Source organism: Zalophus californianus, chromosome 1 (assembly GCF_009762305.2).
Source record: "Zalophus californianus isolate mZalCal1 chromosome 1, mZalCal1.pri.v2, whole genome shotgun sequence".
NCBI lineage: Eukaryota > Metazoa > Chordata > Mammalia > Carnivora > Otariidae > Zalophus > Zalophus californianus.
In genome coordinates this window covers 98,948,415-98,968,414 of record NC_045595.1, presented here as the reverse complement: position 1 = coordinate 98,968,414, position 20,000 = coordinate 98,948,415, and the positions used below count along the sequence as shown (strand labels likewise).

General features: G+C 37.4%; 1 protein-coding gene across 6 annotated transcripts in view; it reads left to right on the top strand.

Moving 5' to 3' along the window:
* SLC9A9 (solute carrier family 9 member A9) overlaps window positions 1-20,000 on the top strand; it is a 707,437-nt gene that overhangs the window by 483,615 nt on the left and 203,822 nt on the right. For all 6 annotated transcript variants that reach the window (XR_003518124.1, XM_027584626.2, XM_027584627.2 and 3 more), the window contains one exon: window positions 8,085-8,238. Coding sequence is in view for 5 of the 6 variants with exons in the window: in XM_027584626.2 (XP_027440427.1) it covers window positions 8,085-8,238 (154 nt within the window). In the remaining variant the exon portion in view is untranslated. The remainder of the gene's footprint in view (window positions 1-8,084; window positions 8,239-20,000) is intronic.

Genomic DNA, 20,000 nt, shown 5'->3' with positions numbered 1-20,000 from the left:
TCGTTAAAGTCTTCATCTCTGTTTCTATTTGTGTCATCACACTTTGATTTGAAATTTTAACATACCTCTTCTTGCAAATGCATTTAATGTAGATTCAGAAAAATTCACTTAGCATACTGTTATTAAAGAAGAAAAAAACAAGAAAAAATCAGGTTTAATAGGTAGCTTAGATTATAGAATTTATTACAGTATGCACTCAGGCTAGAGTAATTCTTAAATGTTATTTAATTATTTATTAATTTCAATGGTCCCTAAGCTTGGTTTTCCTTGTTGTCTGACACATTTGATTTTTTAAAAGTAATTGTGCCCAGAAAAAAAATTTTGTAGATATACACAATATTATTCTAAAATTTTATGGAAAGGCAAAAGACCTATAATAGTTAAAATAATTCTGAAAACAAAATATAAGAATCATTCTATCCAATATTAAAGCCTACTATATATCTACGGTAATCGAGACACAGTGCTATTAGATGAGGGACAGACACAGAGATAAATGAAATAGAATAGAGAACCCAGGAATAGATCCACACACATATACCCAACTGATTTTTGACAAAGTTGCAAAGGCAATTCAATGAAAACATTAAATATCCATAGGCAAAAAAAAAAAAAAAAAGGGAATTTCAACCTAAACTTCACATCTTATACAAAAATTAATTCCAATGATCAGGGACTTAAATGTAAAATGTAAAGTTACACAACTTTTAGAAACAAATTTTAAAAAGATAGGGGGAAATCTTTGGGAACTAGAGCTAAGCGAAGAATTCTTAGACTTGACTCCAAACATGATTCATAAAAGGAAAAATCAACAGATTAGACTTCATCAATAAAAAGCTATGAAATGGGAGGACAGATTTGCAAACCATATATCCAACAAAGGATATTATCTAGAATGTATAAAGAACTCTCAAAACTTAACATCCAAAAATCCAATAACTCAATTAGAAAATGAGATTTAGGGGTGCCTAGGTGGCTCAGTCATTAAGCATCTGCCTTCAGCTCAGGTCATGATCCCTGGGTCCTGGGATTGAGCCCCACATTGGGCTCCCTGTTCAGAGGAAAGCCTGCTTCTCCCTCTCCCACTCCCCCTGCTTGTGTTCCCTCTCTCACTGTATCTCCCTCTGTCAAATAAATAAATAAAATCTTTAAAAAAAAAAGAAAAGGAGATTTAAAAAAAAGATTTAAAAAAAGAGAAAATGAGATAAAGACATGAGAAACCATTTCCCCCAAGAAGATAAAGATAACAAATAAGAGGACAAATAAGAGGAGCAAGACGGCGGAGGAGTAGGAGACCTAAATTTCGTCTGGTCCCAGGAATTCAGCTAGATAATTATCAAACCATTCAGAACACCTACAAACTCAACAGGAGATCGAAGAAAAGAAGAGCAGCCACTCTCTGAACAGAAAAGCGACCACTTTCTGGAAGGTAGGATGTGCGGAGAAGTGAATCCAAGGTGATATTCAGGAAGATAGATGGAGGGGGTGGGGGGGAGCCTCCGTCAGCCGCTACCAGCAAGTGATAGAACCACGGAGCACAAAATTGGAAATTTTAGAAGTCGGCTCCGCTGAGGGACGTCGCTCCAGTGGCTAAGCAGGGGGTGGAACCCTCGCTGAGACAGTGTGGTCTCAGGGCACTCGGGGTCACAGGAAGACGGGGGGTGCCTGAGTGCAGTAGAGCTCCCAAGTATCAGATCAGGGAAGCCAGCTGCAGAGACGGAGCCGAGGAGTGGGCTCTCAGCTCAGGGTTGCCATAAACTGTGATCTACAGCACAGTCGGGCCACTGTTCTTCCAGCAGGGACCCAACAAGCAGCAGATCTGGGGAGACTCCCCTTCCTCTCCCAGGAGGAGCGGCGTGGGAGCACACCGCAGAGATCTGCTGGGTTTGGAGACTCCACACGGGGTTGTGTGCCAGGGATAGAAATGCTTGGTCACAGGCCGGGTGAGCATGGAGTGAGGCCAGAGGCCAGGGAGATGGGAGTGATTGCTTTTCTCTGGGGGCGCACTGAAGACTGGGACCCCCAGGTCTCGGCTCCTCTGGAGCAGAGATTGGGAGGCCGCCATTTTCACTCTCATCCTCCAAAGCTATACGGAAAGCTTGCAGGGAACAAAAGCTCCTGAGAGCAAACAGGAGCAGATTGCTCAGCCCCAGCAAGGGTGGGGCAATCCCATCTCTGGCAAAGACATTTGGGAACCGTGGCAACGGACCCCTCCCCCAGAAGATCAGCAAGAACAGCCAGCAAGCCAAGACCAAGTTTACCAATCAATGAGAACAGCAGAACTCCAGCACAACGGGAATACAGTGCATAGAATTCATGGCTTTTTTTCCCCATGATTCTTTAGTCTTTCAGAGTTAATTTTTTAAATTTTCTTTATTTTTTTCTTTTTTTATTTTTTAGTTGAATTTTTCTTCTTTCATTTTTCAACCAACATCTTATCAATTCCTTTTTTAAAATCTTTTTTAATTTTCATTTTTACAGTCATATTCTATCTCTTCCTTGTATTTAACCTTATTTTTTGAGTATATATAAGTTTTACTTTCTTTAAAATTCTGCGATACAGTTTCTTCTAACAGACCAAAATATATATCCTAAATCTAATGTATAATGTTGTCCTAGTCTCCCACCTGATTCACATTCTCTCTTTCTTTTAATTTTTTTCATTCTTTTTCCAATCAACTTCTTATCAATTCCTTTTTAAAAATCTTTTTTAATTTTCATCTTTACAGTCATATTCCATCCCTCCATCATATTTACCCTTATTTGTGTGTGTGTATAGATAGATAGATAGATAGATAGTTAGATAGATAGATAGATAGATAGATATAGATACAAGTTTTTCCTTAAAAGTTTAGGAGGGAATTTCTTCTAACAGACCAAAATACACCCAAAATCTAGTGTGTGGCTCTGTTATATTCACCAACCTGATCATATTCTTTTTTTTTTTTTCTCTTTCTTTTCCCCCCGGTTTGGGGTCTCTTCTAATTAGTTTAGTGTGTATTTTTCTGGGGTCGTTGTTACCCTTTTAGCATTTTGTTCTCTCATTCATCTATTCTCCTCTGGACAAAATGACAAGACAGAAAAAATCACCTCAGAAAAAAAGTACAAGAGGCAGTACCGACGGCCAGGGACCTAATCAATACAGACATTAGTAAGATGTGGGAACTAGAGTTCAGAATGACGATTATAAAGATACTAGCTGGGCTCGAAAAGAGCATAGAAGATACTAGAGAATCCCTTTCTGGAGAAATAAAAGAACTAAAATCTAACCAAGTCGAAATCAAAAAGGCTATTAATGAGGTGCAATCAAAAATGAAGGCTCTAACTGCTAGGATAAATGAGGCAGAAGAGAGAATTAGTGATATAGAAGACCAAATGATGGAGAATAAAGAAGCTGAGAAAAAGAGACATAAACAACTACAGGATCACGAGGGCAGAATTTGAGAGATAAGTGACACCATAAGATGAAACAATATTAGAATAATTGGGATCCCAGAAGAAGAAGAAAGAGAGAGGGGGGCAGAAGGTATATTGGAGCAAATTATAGCAGAGAACTTCCCTAATTTGGGGAAGGAAACAGGCATCAAAATCCAGGAGGCACAGAGAACCCCCCTCAAAATCAATAATAATAGGTCAACACCCTGACATCTAATAGTAAAACTTACGAGTCTCAGAGACAAAGGGAAAATCCTGAAAGCAGCTCAGGACAAGAGGTCAGTAACCTACAATGGTAGAAACATTAGATTGGCAGCAGACCTCTCCACAGACACCTGGCAGGCCAGAAAGGGCTGGCATGATATATTCAGAGCACTAAGTGAGAAAAATATGCAGCCAAGAATACTATATCCAGCTAAGCTGTCACTGAAAATAGAAGGAGAGATAAATAGCTTCCAGGACAAACAAAAACTAAAAGAATTTGCAAACATGAAAACAGCCCTACAGGAATTATTAAAAGCAAAGAGAGAACCTAAAAGTAACATAGACCAGAAAGGAACAGAGACAATATACAGTAACAGTCACCTTACAGGCAATACAATGGCACTAAATTCATATCTTTCAATAGTTACCCCGAATGTAAATGGGTAAATGCTCCAATCAAAAGACACAGGGTATCAGATTGGATAAAAAAAAACAAGACCCATCATTATGCTGTCTGCAAGAGACACATCTTAGACTTAAAGGCACCTCCAGATTGAAAGTGAAGGGGTGGAAAACCATTCCATTTACCATGCTAATGGACATCAAAAGAAAGCTGGGGTGGCAATCCTTATATCAAACAAATTAGATTTTAAACCAATGACTATAATAAGTGATGTGGAAGGACACTACATCATACTTAAGGGGTCTATCCAACAAGAAGATCTAACAGTTGTAAATATCTATGCCCCTAACATGGGAGCAGCCAATTATATAAGCCAATTAATAACAAAATCAAGAAACACATCAACAATAATACAATAATACTAGGGGACTTTAACACCCCCCCTCACTAAAATGGACAGATCATCTAAGCAAAAGAACAACAAGGAAATAAAGGCTTTAAATGACACAGTGGACCAGATGGACTTCATAGATATATTCAGAGCATTCCATCCCAAAGCAACAGAATACACATTCTTCTCTAGTGCACATGGAACATTCTCCAGAATAGATCACAACCTGGGTCACAAATCAGGTTTCAACTAATAAGGATTGGGATCATTCCCCGCATATTTTCAGACCACAATGCTTTGAAACTAGAACTCAACCACAAGAGGAAAGTTGGAAAGAACTCAAATACATGGAGGCTAAAGAGCATCCTACTAAAGAATGAATGGATCAACCAGGAAATTAAAGAAGAATTTAAAAAAATTCATGGAAACAAATGAAAATGAAAACACAACTATTCAAAATCTTTGGGATGCAGCAAAGTCAGTCCTAAGAGGAAAGTATATAGCAATCCAAGACTTTCTCAAGAAACAAGAAAGGTCTCAAATATAAAACCTAACCCTACACCTAAAGGAGCTGGAGAAAAAATGGCAAAGAAAGCCTAAACCCAGCAGGAGAAGAAAAATAATAAAGATCAGAGCAGAAATCAATGAAATAGAAACCAAAGGAACAGTAGAACAGATCAATGAAACTAGGAGCTGGTTCTTTGAAAGAATTAGTAAGACTGATAAACCCCTGATCAGATTTATCAAAAAGAAAAGAGAAAGGACCCAAATCAATAAAATCATGTATGAAAGAGGAGAGATCACAACCATCACCAAAGAAATACAAACAATTATAAGAACATATTATGAGCAACTCTATGCCAGCAAATTAGATAACCTGGAAGAGATGGATGCATTCCTAGAGACGTATGAACTACCAAAACTGAGCCAGAAAGAAATAGAAAACCTGAACAGACCCATAACCACTAAGGAAATTGAAGCAGTAATCAAAAATCTCCCAACAAATGAGCCCAGGGCCAGATGGCTTCCCAGGGGAATTCTACCAAACATTTCAAGAAGAATTAATACCTATTCTCCTGAAACTGTTCCAAAATATAGAAATGGAAGGAAAACTTCCAAACTCGTTTTATGAGGCCAGCATTACCTTGATCCCAAAACCAGAAACAGACCCCATCAAAAAGAATTACAGACCAATATCCCTGATGAACATGGATGCAAAAATTCTCACCAAAATACTAGCCAATAGGATCCAACAGTACATTAAAAGGATTATTCACCACGACCAAGTGGGATTTATTCCTGGGCTGCAAGATTGGTTCAACATCTGCAAATCAATCAGTGTGATACAATACATTAATAAAAGAAAGAACAAGAACCATATGATCCTCTCAGTAGATGCAGAAAACGCATTTGACAAAATACAGCATCCTTTCTTGATTAAACTCTTCATGGTGTAGGCATAGAGGGTACATACCTCAATATCATAAAAGCCATCTGTGAAAAACCCACAGCGAATATCATTCTCAGTGGGGAAAAACTGAAAGCTTTCCGAACCCTAAGGTCAGGAACACAGCAAGGATATCCACTTTCACCACTGCTATTCAACATAATACTAGAATTCCTAGCCTCAGCAATCAGACAACTAAAAGAAATCAAAGGCATCCAAATCGGCAAAGAAGAAGTCAAACTCTCACTCTTTGCAGATGATATGATACATTATGTAGAAAACCCAAAAGACTCCACCCCAAAACTGCTAGAACTCATACAGGAATTCAGTAAAGTGGCAGGATATAAAATCAATGCACCGAAATCAGTGGCATTCCTATACACCAACAACAAGACAGAAGAAAGAGAAATTAAGGAGTCGATCCCATTTACAATTGCACCCAAAACCATAAGACACCTAGGAATAAATCTAACCAAAGAGGCAAAGGATCTGTACTCTGAAAACTATAAAATACTCATGAAAGAAATTGAGGAAGACACTAAGAAATGGAAAAACGTTCCATGCTCATGGATTGGAAGAACAAATATTGTGAAAATGTCTATGCTACCTAGAGCAATCTATATGTTCAATGCAATCCCTATCAAAATACCATCCACTTTTTTCAAAGAAATGGAACAAATAATCCTAAAATTTGTATGGAACCAGAAAAGACCCCAAATAGCCAGAGGAATGTTGAAAAAGAAAAGCAAAGCTGGTGGCATCCCAATTCCGGACTTCCAGCTCTATTACAAAGCTGTCATCATCAAGACAGTATGGTACTGGCACAAAAACAGACACATAGATCAATGGAACAGAATACAGAGCCCAGAAATGGACCCTCAACATTATGGTCAACTAATCTTCAACAAAGCAGGAATGAATGTCCAACGGAAACAAATACATTATATGTTAATAAAAAATTAAAAAATAATAAAAACTGTAACAAAATTCTTAAAAAGATAACAAATAAGCCCATTAAAAAATGTTCAACATCATTATTTATTAGAAAAATGAAAATTAAGGGCTCCACACTGGTTGTGGAGCCTACTTAAACAGTAAGTAAATTAAAAAAAGAAAGAAACATGCAAATTAAAACCACAATAAGCTATTACCACACAACTATCAGAATGGTGAAAATAAAAATAGTGACATTAAATGCTGGTGAGGATGCAGAGAAAATGAATGACTTCTATATTTCTGATGGGAATATAAATGGTGTCTAGCCATTCTGGCAGTTTGGTAATTTCTATTAAAAATATGCAATCAGTGATTACACTTCTGGGCATTTACCACAGAGAAATGAAAACTTATGTTTACGGACATTCACAGCAGCCTTTTTTGTAATAGCCATAAAACTGGAAACCCAGATGTCCCTTCAACAGATAGATGGTTAAACAAACTGTGGAACATATAGTGGAATACTACTCAACAATAAAAAGGGATAAACTATTGATACATTCAGCAACCTGCATGAATATCCAGGGAATTATTTTGAGTGAAAATGGCCAATTCCAAAAAACTACATACTGCATGATTCCATTTGATTCTTGAACTGGCAGTTAAAGAAATGGTGAATTGATTACTGGTTGCCAGAAATTAAGGAGGGAAGTGTGTGAGAAGGAAGTAGATGTGGTCATAAAAGGGCAACATGAGGGACTTTGGTGGTGATGGGAATGTACTCTATCTTTTTTTTTTTTTAAAGATTTTATTTATTTATTTGAGAGAGAGAGAATGAGAGATAGAGAGCATGAGAGGGAAGAGGGTCAGAGGGAGAAGCAGACTCCCCGCTGAGTAGGGAGCCCGATGCGGGACTCGATCCCGGGACTCCAGGATCATGACCTGAGCCGAAGGCAGTCGCTTAACCAACTGAGCCACCCAGGCGCCCCGGGAATGTACTCTATCTTGACTGCATCAATATCAAAATCCTGGCTGTGATATTATACTGGTTTTGCAAGATGTTATCACTGGGGGGAAAGTGGGGAAGGGCAAACAAGAAGTATGTTATTTCTCACAACAGCATGTGAATCTACAGTTATCTCAAACAGTTTAATTTTAAAAAAGTAATTGTGTTTTTTAGTAAATTGTAAAGATGAATACAGGAAAATGAGAATGAGATTCATGCAGATGTTCATTTTCTCTTATTCTCTCTCGGTTTTTCCTGTAAGGTTTACGAGGAGCAATAGCATTTGCCCTGGCTATTCGGGACACAGAATCTCAGCCCAAACAAATGATGTTTACCACCACACTGCTCCTTGTGTTCTTCACAGTCTGGGTGTTTGGAGGAGGAACAACCCCCATGCTGACTTGGCTTCAGATCAGGTGGGTGGCATGTTTAACAAAGGATATCATTACAAGGCATGGCTGCACTATTTCATTTCTGGTGTTGCTGATTTGGTCCAGAGTACAATGGCAGGCCTATAACATTAACTTTCCCTGGGGTGAAGTTGACCTTCATTCACAAGATAAAACATTCTGGCCTCTTCTAGACCTATCACCAACTGAACTGACTTTTCCAAGAGTCCTAGAAATCTCGGGGTGATGTCTGTTTATAGTCTGTCTCTAGACATGAATTTATTTATCTATGAATTCTTCCATTCAACAGTGTTTATTGAATACAATGTAATATGTTCTGGAGTATACAAAAATGAGAAACACATAGGTCCTGTCCTAAAGATATTCACAGTTCAACAGGATTTATACAAAAAAGCTGTAATACCAAGGAGAAAGTAAATTTGTTTTGTTTTTAATTCCTTATAGCACTTAGGATAGAATTAGGGACACAGAAAGTACTTAAATATATTTGATTAGTGAACCATGTTTAGCCAGAGGGCTCCTATAGACACAGTTTAGACAATTTCTCAAAGGAAAAGGCAATGAAGCTTCAGTCAGGGGAAACTCCAAGAAGTACCTGAAAGAGGATCACTATAAACCTAAAGTATATAGATAGTGGCTAGTGGCATTCATTGATTTTAAATAGATGTCATAGCTTATGCAGTCTCTTGATATCCAGAATAGCAAGGAGAGTGGAGTATAATGATGGGGCTTTAGGCAGGTTAGAATGATTATCTAGGTTATACAACAGGGCCCAATAAGGAAGGACAGAGATGACAACCATAGCATCCACAGGTGAAGGGTCTGGAGGTCCAACATTATTATGGCCTTGTCAGGTCATGGAGATGCCTCGGTGGGAATTGGCTCCAAATGGCCCAGTTGATTCAAAGCCAGACTTGGCGACCAGCCAGGAGCGGAGAGCATTAAAGGCAAATCTATTTTAAAATGGTGTTGTCTTTATTTAAGTATATCTTTGACCTGGGTTCTCATTTTCATATCCCCGAATGTAACAGTACTTTAGGTAAATCACATTTTATTTCTCAATGCCATACATCTTAATGATCTTGCGATCCTTCCCTGGTCTCCACCCAATCTCTGTAAGGCAATTCCATGCCCATCACATCTAACAAGAAAAGATCCATCTGACTGGAAAATGACTTCCAAGAAGATTAAGACAAGGATTCTTATTCCAGTACCAACACAGTGCCTAGGACACAGTAGGATTAAATAAATAATTGCTACATGAAACATTAAATGAATATAACCACAATGTAAATTGCTTTTTGTTAAGCACTTACTGATAATTTTCTATCTATTTGACAAAGAGGAAACAGAAACAGGACTCAAATCTTTAATAAAAGAGAGCTTATGCTTAAACTAGGCCAAGTAACCATGCATTAAACCAAATTCAAGTAAATAAAGAACATCTTGAAGTACTGTGACTATTGATAAACACATTAAAGGGCTTTGACCAAAGGTGAATGGAGAGTGTTTTGAAATGCTTGTTGAATTATTTTCTAGGCATATAAATGTGACCTGCAATTTCCTTCACAGTAGTAGCTACCCGTAGGTTCCTGTGGATGAGCATACATATTGCATTAAACTCTACAGCACTGGGTCCCCTGTGAACTGTTAGCAAGATAGTGGTGTGTTCAGGTTTCTGGAAAATAAATTTCAGTAGGTGGATCCATGCATGGAAATATTAGGGCTTAGAAAACAAAAGTTAGAGGATACTAATCCCTACAAGATAAAGGTATTAACTACCCCATCAGGTAAATTAGAATATTCAGAACATGAAGTACTGATATCAGCAATTTCCTAGAGTGATTCAAATGTAACTTATTTTCTACTGTTGTCTTTCTTTACCCTGAAGAGGTCCCCCCCCCAAATCAATAACATGTTTTACCCCAAAGTGTTTACCTAATTCTCCTATAGTGTTTTCCAAAGGTATCCATTGATTTCAAATAGATGTCATAGCTTATGCAGTCTCTTGATATCCAGAATAGCAAGGAGAGCGGAGTATAATGATGGGACTTTAGGCAGGTTAGAATGATTTATCTAGGTTATACAACAGGGCCCAATAAGGAAGGATAGTGATGTCAACTATAGCATCCACAGGTAAAGGGTCTGGAGGTCAGCTTAGGCGAGCGTTATTATGGCCTGCTGGGGGTTGTCAGGTCATGGAGATGCCCCAGTGAAAATTAGCTCCAAATGGCCCAACTGATTCAAGGCCAGACTTTGTGGCCAGCCAGGAGGGGAAAGCATTAAAAGCAGGGCTATGATATATTTAGGGAAAGGGGCTCACAGGGCTCCAGTATAATAGGCAAGGTGGAAATCTCAGCTGTGAACTAGAGTGTGAAATCTGGAATTGGTAAGAATCCAGTCAGAGAGATCAGAGACCCAGTCATGAGAAAATCAGAGAAGGAAAACTGAAATTCATAGATATGTAAGTACCCAGGAAGTCAGCTCAGGCAGACAGGAAAGACCAAGGTGAGACCAGTAGTTCTCAAACTTGAGTGAGCATCGGAATCACCTGGAGGGCTCATTAATCCCCAGAGTGCTGGGCCCCTGCCCCAGTGTTTCTGATCTAATAGATCTGGGTCAGGGCCTAAGAATTTGCATTTCTACCACATTCCAGGCAATGCTAACACTTCTGGTTCCAAGGCCACATCTTGATAACCACTGGGTGAGACTTCCTAACCCCAGGTGAAGATGGGGCTAATAATAAATACTGCCAGATTTGCTGGGAGTTGCCCAGGTCCAGGCACATCTAAGCCCTCAATTTACTCTTTACATCTATACTGGAAGGAGGCAGGGGCTAACTTGAGAAGGAAGAGTCACAATGCATTGATTAATGGGAGGGAAATAGAACATAATCGAATAAACATAAAAGAATAGGAACAGGGGCTCCTGGGTGGCTCGGTTGATTAGGTGTCCAGCTCTTGATTTCAGCTCAGGTCATGATCTCAGGGTTGTGAGATTGAGCCCCTCATTAGTCTCCACTTTGGGTGTGTAGCCTGCTTGGGATTGTCTCTCTCCCTCTCCCTATGCCCCTCCCCCACAAAAAAAAAAGAAAAAGAAATTTTATTTTTTATTTTTTTTAAGATTTTATTTATTTATTTGATAGAGAGGGAGAGACAACAAGAGAGGGAACATAAGCAGGGGGAGTGGGAGAGGGAGAAGCAGGCTTCCCGTGGAGCAGGGAGCCCGATGTGGGGCTCGATCCCAGGACCCTGGGATCATGACCTGAGCTGAAGGCAGATTCTTAACAACTGAGCCACCCAGGAGCCCCAAGAAAAAGAAATTTTAAAAAAAGAATAGGAACATAAGTTAATGTGTGTACAAATGCACACACAAACATGACATAAATTTGGTTCAACCATGTATTAGTGATACCATCATCATATGCTCTACTTCCCTATCATGGTTTATAGTGTTGTCAAAGAAATCTTCAGTTCCATCATAGCTTTTAAATGATAGTTGTCCTTTATTTAGACTGTATTTATCAAGGCTTTGCTTGTTTACAGAGCAACGCCTCATTAACCAACTTTCATGTCAGACTCTTTCTATAAAATACCAGAATATAAGTTAATTGGAGCTTTAATAAAATGACATGAATAGAGGAGCACAAGAAGCAGGAATGAAAATGTGATAATGAATAAACACAAACATCCTCACTTGGTATATAATTTATTTGTACACTTTACATTGCCCTCCTTTCTTGAATTCTTTTAATTTTACATCTTTTGTTTTAAATTATTAGTATTACTTGAGTTAGTTTTTACCCCCATAAAATTTTCCATTTAGCCTCAAACTACTATAGTAGGATGCAGATAAAATGTTTTAGATAAGGTAACAATTGATAGTATTAATATGAATTGCACTTTAGGATGATGGAAATGACTTTAAAACAGCAATGATCCTGTGCTTAGGGAAATTCAGAATGATCTTTACATAATCCAAAGCAATCCATACATTTAATGCAATCCCTATCAAAATACCACCAGCATTTTTCACAGAGCTAAAACAAACAATTCTAAAATTTGTATGGAACCAGAAAAGACCCCAAATAGCCAAATTAATCATGAAAAAGAAAAGCAAAGCTGGAGGCATCACAATTCTGCACTGCAAGCTATATTATAAAGCTGTAGTCATTAAGACAGCATGGTACTGGCACAAAAACAGACACATAGATCGATGGAACAGAATAAAAACCCCAGAAATGGACGCACAACTATATGGTCAACTAATCTTTGACAAAGCAGGAAAGACTATCTAACAGAAAAAAAGTCTGTTCAATAAATGGTTTGGGGATAATTGGACAGCAATATGCAAAGGAATGAAACTGGACTACTTTCTGACAACATACCCCAAAATAAACTCAAAATTGATGAAAGACCTAAATGTAAGAGAGGACACCATCAAAATCCTAGAGGAGAACACAGGCAGCAACCTCTTTGACATCAGCTGTAGCAACTTCTTACTAGACATGTGTCCAGAGGCAAGGGAAACAAAAGCAAAAATGGACTATTGGGACTTTATCAAGATAAAAAGCTTCTGCACAGCAAAAGAGACAGTCAACAAAACTAAAAGGCAACCTAAGGAATGGAAGAAGATATTCACAAATGACATATCAGATAAAGAGCCAGTATCCAAAATCTATAAAGAACTTATCAAAGTCCACACCCAAAAAAACAAATAATCCAGTTAAGAAATGGGCAGAAGACAATAAACAGACATTTCTCCAAAGAAGACATGCAAATGGCTAACAGACACGTGAAAAAATGCTCAACATCACTCATCATCAGGGAAATGTAAATCAAAACTATGCTGAGATATCACCTCACACCAGTCAGAATAGCTAAAATTAAGAATATAGGAAACAACAGATGTTGGCAAGGATGCAGAGAAAGGGGAACCCTCTTAACACTGTTGGTGGGAATGTAAACTGGTGAAGCCACTCTAGAAAACAGTACAGAGGTTCCTCAAAAAGTTAAAAATAGAACTACCCTATGACCCAGCAATTACACTACTAGATATTTACCCGAAGGATACAAAAATACTAATTCAAATACAGCTGCATCCCAATGTTTATAGCAGCACTATCAACAATAGCCAAATTACAGAAAGAGCCCAAATGCCCATCTACTGATATATATATCATATATCTGTAATGGAATATTACCCAGCCATCAAAAAGAATGAAATCTTCCCATTTGCAATGACATGGATGAGCTCAAATGTATTATGCTAAGCAAAACAAATGAGTCAGAGAAAGACAAATACCAGATGATTTCACTTATATGTGAAATTTAAGAAACACAACAGATGAACATAGGGGAAGGGGGAAAAAAGAGAAGGAGACACACCATAAGAGACTCTTAACTATAGAGAACAAATGAGTGTTGATGGAGGGGAGGTAGGCAGGGAAAGGGCTAAATGGGTGATAGGTATTAAGGAGGGTACTTGTGATGAGCACTGGATATGAGTGATGAAACACTAAATTCTACTCCTGAAACCAATATTACACTATATGTTAACTAATTATAACTTAAATAAAAACTTGAGGGTGCCTTGGTGGCTCAGTTAAGCATCTGACTCTTGATTTTGGCTCAGGCCATGATCTTAGGGTCAGGGGATTGAGCCCTGCATCGGGCTCCATGCTGGGTGTGGAGCCTGCTTAGGATTCTTTCTCTCCCTCTCCCTCTGCCCCTCCCCCTGCTCTCAATATAAATACATACATACATGCATACATACATACATACTGAAACAAAAATAAATAAACAAAGAAAGAAAGAAAACAAATTCTCCATTAAGTCTTGTCTTAAGCACATTCAAATTTCTTGTCCCGAAGCTATTTTGTTTTAAAAAATAACAAAATATTCTTAATGCAGCATTTCAAATAAATCACAGAACTTTATTTCTCAAAATTCTAGAGAAAAAGGAAAGACTCCTGCAGTATTATTTGGGAGGTTTTCATGTAAAAGAAAGAATGGTTTCTTGATTAGAATCCGGATCTCCTCCCTTCTGTGGAATACATTAATACTGGTGGTGAGGAAAACACAACCCTCAGTCTCTAAGGATTAGCTTTGCTGTTAGCCAGGAAACAAGAGATCAAGGATATCAGTTTTTTTTCCCTACAGAAGCCAGTTAACAGGATTATCCACCAAATGATCACACGTACTTACAAATAAACCTCAAAGACCAACAGGGCAGAACTCTCTGGCAGTAGTAACTGATTTGGGTTGGTAGCCCCATCCTTGGTTTAGGATAGGGCACCACATGGAGCTAAGCAAGCACATGAGAATGGAGCCTATACCATAGTGCAAACCTTTCCTGGGCTCTCCCACATAGGAATGCTGGACCTATCTCTTCAAAATATCTCAATCACCGTACAGAAAGCCTTACATACCAGAGCAATACAGAACTTACATTCCAGACAGCATTAGAAAGTGACCTCAGCAAGAAGATTTCTATAGCTTCCAGATTTTGGCTTCTCACATCTCAAACAATAATGGTCATTATGAAGTACTTAATCTGTGCCAGATACTAGATAACAAAGTACAAGGCACATAACCTCCCTGTGACTCAGCGTCTAATCTATAAAATGGGATAATAAAAACTACCTTCTAGGGTGGGCAAGGCCTGGCAAACTGGCCCAGGGTTGGGGTATTGGGCTGCAGAGCCAGACCCCAGCCCAGGCAGCCTGAGCCCATGACCTGCATGCCCAACTAGTTTATTCTTCTGTGGCCCTAAATAAATGAGCTTATTCCTGATGCCTGCAATCTACTTTGATTAACAAATCCTCTAGAGAAAAAGAGATGTGTTTTTATAACCAAGACAGGCCTGTTAAAAACAAACACAGGAAATCTTCATCGTCATGAGTGATTGGGTTGACTTGCTTATACAGCACAAAAATGTTTTGGTGCAGATTATCTCTTTGACCTAGAACAGTTAAAGGTAAACAAGGCTAACCCTGGTCCAAAGTAGCCAAGTAAGGAAGCTTGTCTTCCTCAGTTATAGGAATTTGGAATTGTAGGAATTTGTCACCCATACAGCTATCTCCCAATCCTATTCAGGATCCCAAGTCAGCCTTTTGTCAGCCTCTTCCACATATCACACAAAAAATTAATATACTGACCTGTGTCCTTTGCAGAGTGAATGACCTAGATAGCACAATGTCTCCACCGCTATCATTATTTTAGTTAAAAAATTTTATGCCATGCAAGAATGCTTTCTTTATCATTTATACATACTGACTACAAAGTTTTTAATAACAGCCATCATAGAAATACACACAGATGTAATGGGAGAACTGTCCTTTGTAGTATTTTTTAATTTTAAACAATAGCAGAGTTAAATACGCCTGCTTACAGACATTATTACTGAGGTGAGGAAATGTCAATTTAATATAATGGAGGAATTCTGATAATTAAGTTCCCTCAATATCTAGCTGTGTTCCATTGGGTTTCTTTTCTAGTAACCAAAGTCTGATGCATGCTTCATAATTTGCTTCATTGGTATATTAATATAGTAAATCAGCACACATAATCTGGAGCTGGACGGTGTGGGTACCAACCTGGCCTCCTTCTCTTATGAGCTGTGGGATCTTGAGCAATAAATTCAGCCTCTCTATCCCTCAATTTTCTTAACTGTAAAAGTGGAATAATAATACCTACCTCTTGGGATTGTTATAAGGATTGGATGTTGCATGTATGAAGAATTTAGGGCACACTTACTGCCGTGCTCAACAAATGTTTCTGTAACAATACCCAAATGACCAACTATGAGCCTTTTCTTATCCACTCTTTTTACTGCTTGTGGCATATGTATACACACACATACATACATATAAATATTATTAATTGTATTTATGAAAGCATGGTTTACATGGGAAGCAGAAAAAAAATTAGTCCCTGGAGACCTTAGTTCATTGTAACTAGTAACTAGATTCATCAATATTACAGGGAGCTCCTATTTCTGCATTCAAAATGATAAACCTGTTAAAGAAAAATACTCACAAAAAGCATTACCATTATCTAACAGCTCAGAAAGATTCTAGAGCATGCTTCTATTTTCTTCTTTGCATAAGCTTTGCTTAGAATCTTATCTGATACTTAATTTGTAGTGTTCCATCAATTTGTATAAATTTTATTATTTTACATTGATTTTGTACCAATTTGAATATTTTGTATTAATTTGTATCAATACGCAGACCTCAGAAATACCTCCTGTCATGAAACACGGAAAACCAATTTACTCATTTGAATGTAGACTTCATATTCCTTTATATTCCTTACCTTAACCCCCATGTAAAATTATGTTCTAGTTTCTGTAGGTTCTTCTAAAAAATGTTTCACAACTCCAGATACTTATTGCTCAAATCAATCTAGTTTGACATAGTCGATTAAAGATATTGGATAATAGTCATAACCTATTGTTGATCTAAAAATAGCCTAGGTTTATACCAAGTATATGAGCTAGAACCTCCTAAATTTGCTTCCAGGGCCATCTGGCTTCTTTAATATGCTTTCTTTCTGTACAGAATCTTCCTACCTCCAGAGATAACAGCCTTTATCTTCACACTGCCAGCTACCCTCCACTAGGCATGTTCTTATTTATCTTCCCCAACATGCTCTTGAGAACATCGATATCAACAAGCTTCACACATTTACTAAGTTTACCAAACAATGAACATTCTGCTCTATTGAAGAGAATTTATTAGCCTGTTATCATGAAGTATTATCCAATATAGGTGCCTTACTTTAAGTAATAGGTGTATCTTTACTTTAGATAATAGATGAAGTCTGAAAAAAAAAGTGATTTTAAATTCAATAGATAAAACTTATTATTCAAAAGTCTGTGGAGGGGGTTCCAGTTCTGGTCAAGATCAGTCTTGATCTTGATACTAGATCAGATACTAGTAGATACTAATAGTATCTACTCCCCCAGGTCTCTTTCACTAAGTATAACTAGAAGCCCTGAACAGAATACATGTAGAAGCTATCTAAGGGCTCTTAAAAGTTAACAGTAGCAGACAGATTGGGGAGGGAAACCAAAATTCAGAGTATCTACTATCAAACCGGCAGTGAATTTCCTATGTTTTTCCTCTCTGGAATCTCTTGACCCGGACTCAGAAGGAGTTCAAACACCAGAATTATGCAACAAGGAAGTCAGAACTGCAAAAGAAATTCTCTGTTTGGGGCACAAGGAAGAGGAAAGGAGCCCCCTGTGGGTCAGAAGAATGGGGGAAACCCCTTGGGTACGTTTTTGTTGTTTATTCCATTCTGTCTCATCCCAATGCCAGGCAATCCTGATGCAGCAGCAGTGGTGATGGCAACAACAGTTGGGCAGACCCCTAAAATCCAACCAGGGAACTCAGGTCCTAAGACCTTGGGAAGAATTCCCATTGAATTTTTTTTTCTCTCTCTTAATCCTCCCACTGCTTGAGTTCTGATGCAGGTGTAATATTATGGAAAAATTATGGGAAACATGTAACAGTGTAGGGAAATGAAAGCCCTGTGGAGGAGATTATAGAGTGGAGAGAGAATAAGAAAATGATCCAATAAAGTTGTGTATAAATTTTGGAGCTCACCTCTAAGTTGTGTATGCATGTATCTGACCCTAAACAGCACACCAAAGGCTTTGAGAAATGAGCAACAAGGTAGAGACTCACCCAAATTCCAGACAGGACACTGGATGGCACACATGCAGGACAGATCTGAACACATTGCGAAGACTTTGAAACACCTGGCATTGAAAGCACAGGCAATAGAAGATTAGTAAGACTTGTGTCTTAGAACTAATATGATTGATTGCCTGGTAAAAGACAATATCAACATTCACCATAGGATAATCCTATGTCACTTAACATATCTAGATCCAGAGTCACTTAACATAATATTTAAAATTTCCAGGATAAATCCAAAATTAGCCATCATTTGAAAAACAGAAAAATCTTACTATCTCACAAGGGAAAAGACAATCAACAGATACTAACCCCAAGATGACACAGATTTTGGAATGAGCAGATCAAGACTTTAAAGCAGCTATTATAACCATGTTCCAGGAAGAGCAAACACAATGGAAACAAATGGAAAAATGGGAAAAAGTCAGCTGAGAAATAGAAGCTACCAGAAAGAAAGAAATGGAAATTTTAGAACTGAAAATGAAATAACAAAATGAAACGTTCACTGGATTGGATTAATAGCAAAATAAAGGATGACAGATGAGTCAGTGAACTTAAAGACAGATTATTAGAAATTATCCAACTTGTACAAAAGTAAGAATACAGTTTAAAAAAAAAAAAACAAAGAAATTTCTTCGGGTAGAAGGGAAATGATATTAGAGGGCAACTTTAAACAACAGAAATGAAGGAAGAGCAACAAAAAATGGTAAATATCTGTTTAATAGAATAGGCTATACTTTTCCTCTTAATATCTTTCAAATATATATGATTGTTGTAAGAAAAATTTTAACATTGTCTTATGGCGTTTTCAAAAAGGGGAGTGGGTAAAGGGACCTGTAAGGTGGTAAGTTTTCTACATTCCACCTCAAGTAATAAAATATTAGTTCAAAGGAGACTGTGAAAGTTAAGTATTTATATTATAATTTCTAGATCAACCACTAAAAATGTCTAAACAAAAAGATATAGTAAAAAATCCAATGGCTGCTTTGGAGTACACAACAAATTCAGATAACACCAAAGAGGGCAGGAGAAGAAGTAGGAAAAAAAGCAACAAACAGAAAACAAGTAATAAGGTAGTAATTCTAAATCTTAACACATCAATAACTATATTCAATTTAAGTTGTATAAAGATATAAATTTTTTAAAAAGAGAGCATCAAAGTGAATAAAAAGAAGACTCAACTATATGCTGACATGCTGTCTATAAGAAATACACTTTAAGTATAAAAATATAAGTAGGTTAAATATGAAAAAATGGAAAAGATGTAAAATATATGTACCATACAAACACCAAAATAAAACTGGAGTGGTCATATTAATAGAAAACAAAGTTGTCTTCAGAACAAGAAAATTTCTGAAGGACAAAGAGGACATTACATAATGATGGTAAAAGGGTCAACTTACCAAGAAAGATATGACTATAAAAATGTGTCTGCACTTAATAACATAACCTTAAAATACATGACGCACACATGTAAATACGTAACACGGGTACATCTGAGAGGAAAAATAGACAAATTCACCCTTGGTTGGAAACTGCAATACTCCTCCCTAAGTAATTGTTATAACAAGTAGACAGAGTATCAGCAAGAGAATAGAAGAACTGAACAATACCATTAACCACTAGATATAATTGACATTTATAGAACACTCCACCCAAGAGCAGCACAATACATATTCTTTTCAAGCACTCACAGACACAGCAAAATAAACGATATCAATTAGAAATTTGAAAATATCTTGAAGTAAAGGAAAATGAAAATATAGCATATCAAAACATGTGGAATGCAGCTAAAGCACTGTTCAAAAATAAATTTGTAGCTCTTCTAAATGCTTATATTAGAAGACAAGGAGATTCTCAAATCAGAAATCTAATCATTTGGAATTGGAAGATGAAGAGAACAAACTAAACCCAAAGCAAGCAAAAGGAAGGATACTAAAAGATTTGTGCAGAAACCAATGAAATTGATAATAGAAGAACAATAGAGAAAAATCAATAACCAAAATCTGGTTCTTTGAAAAGATAAATAACATTGATAAATTTCTAGCCAGACTAACAAAAA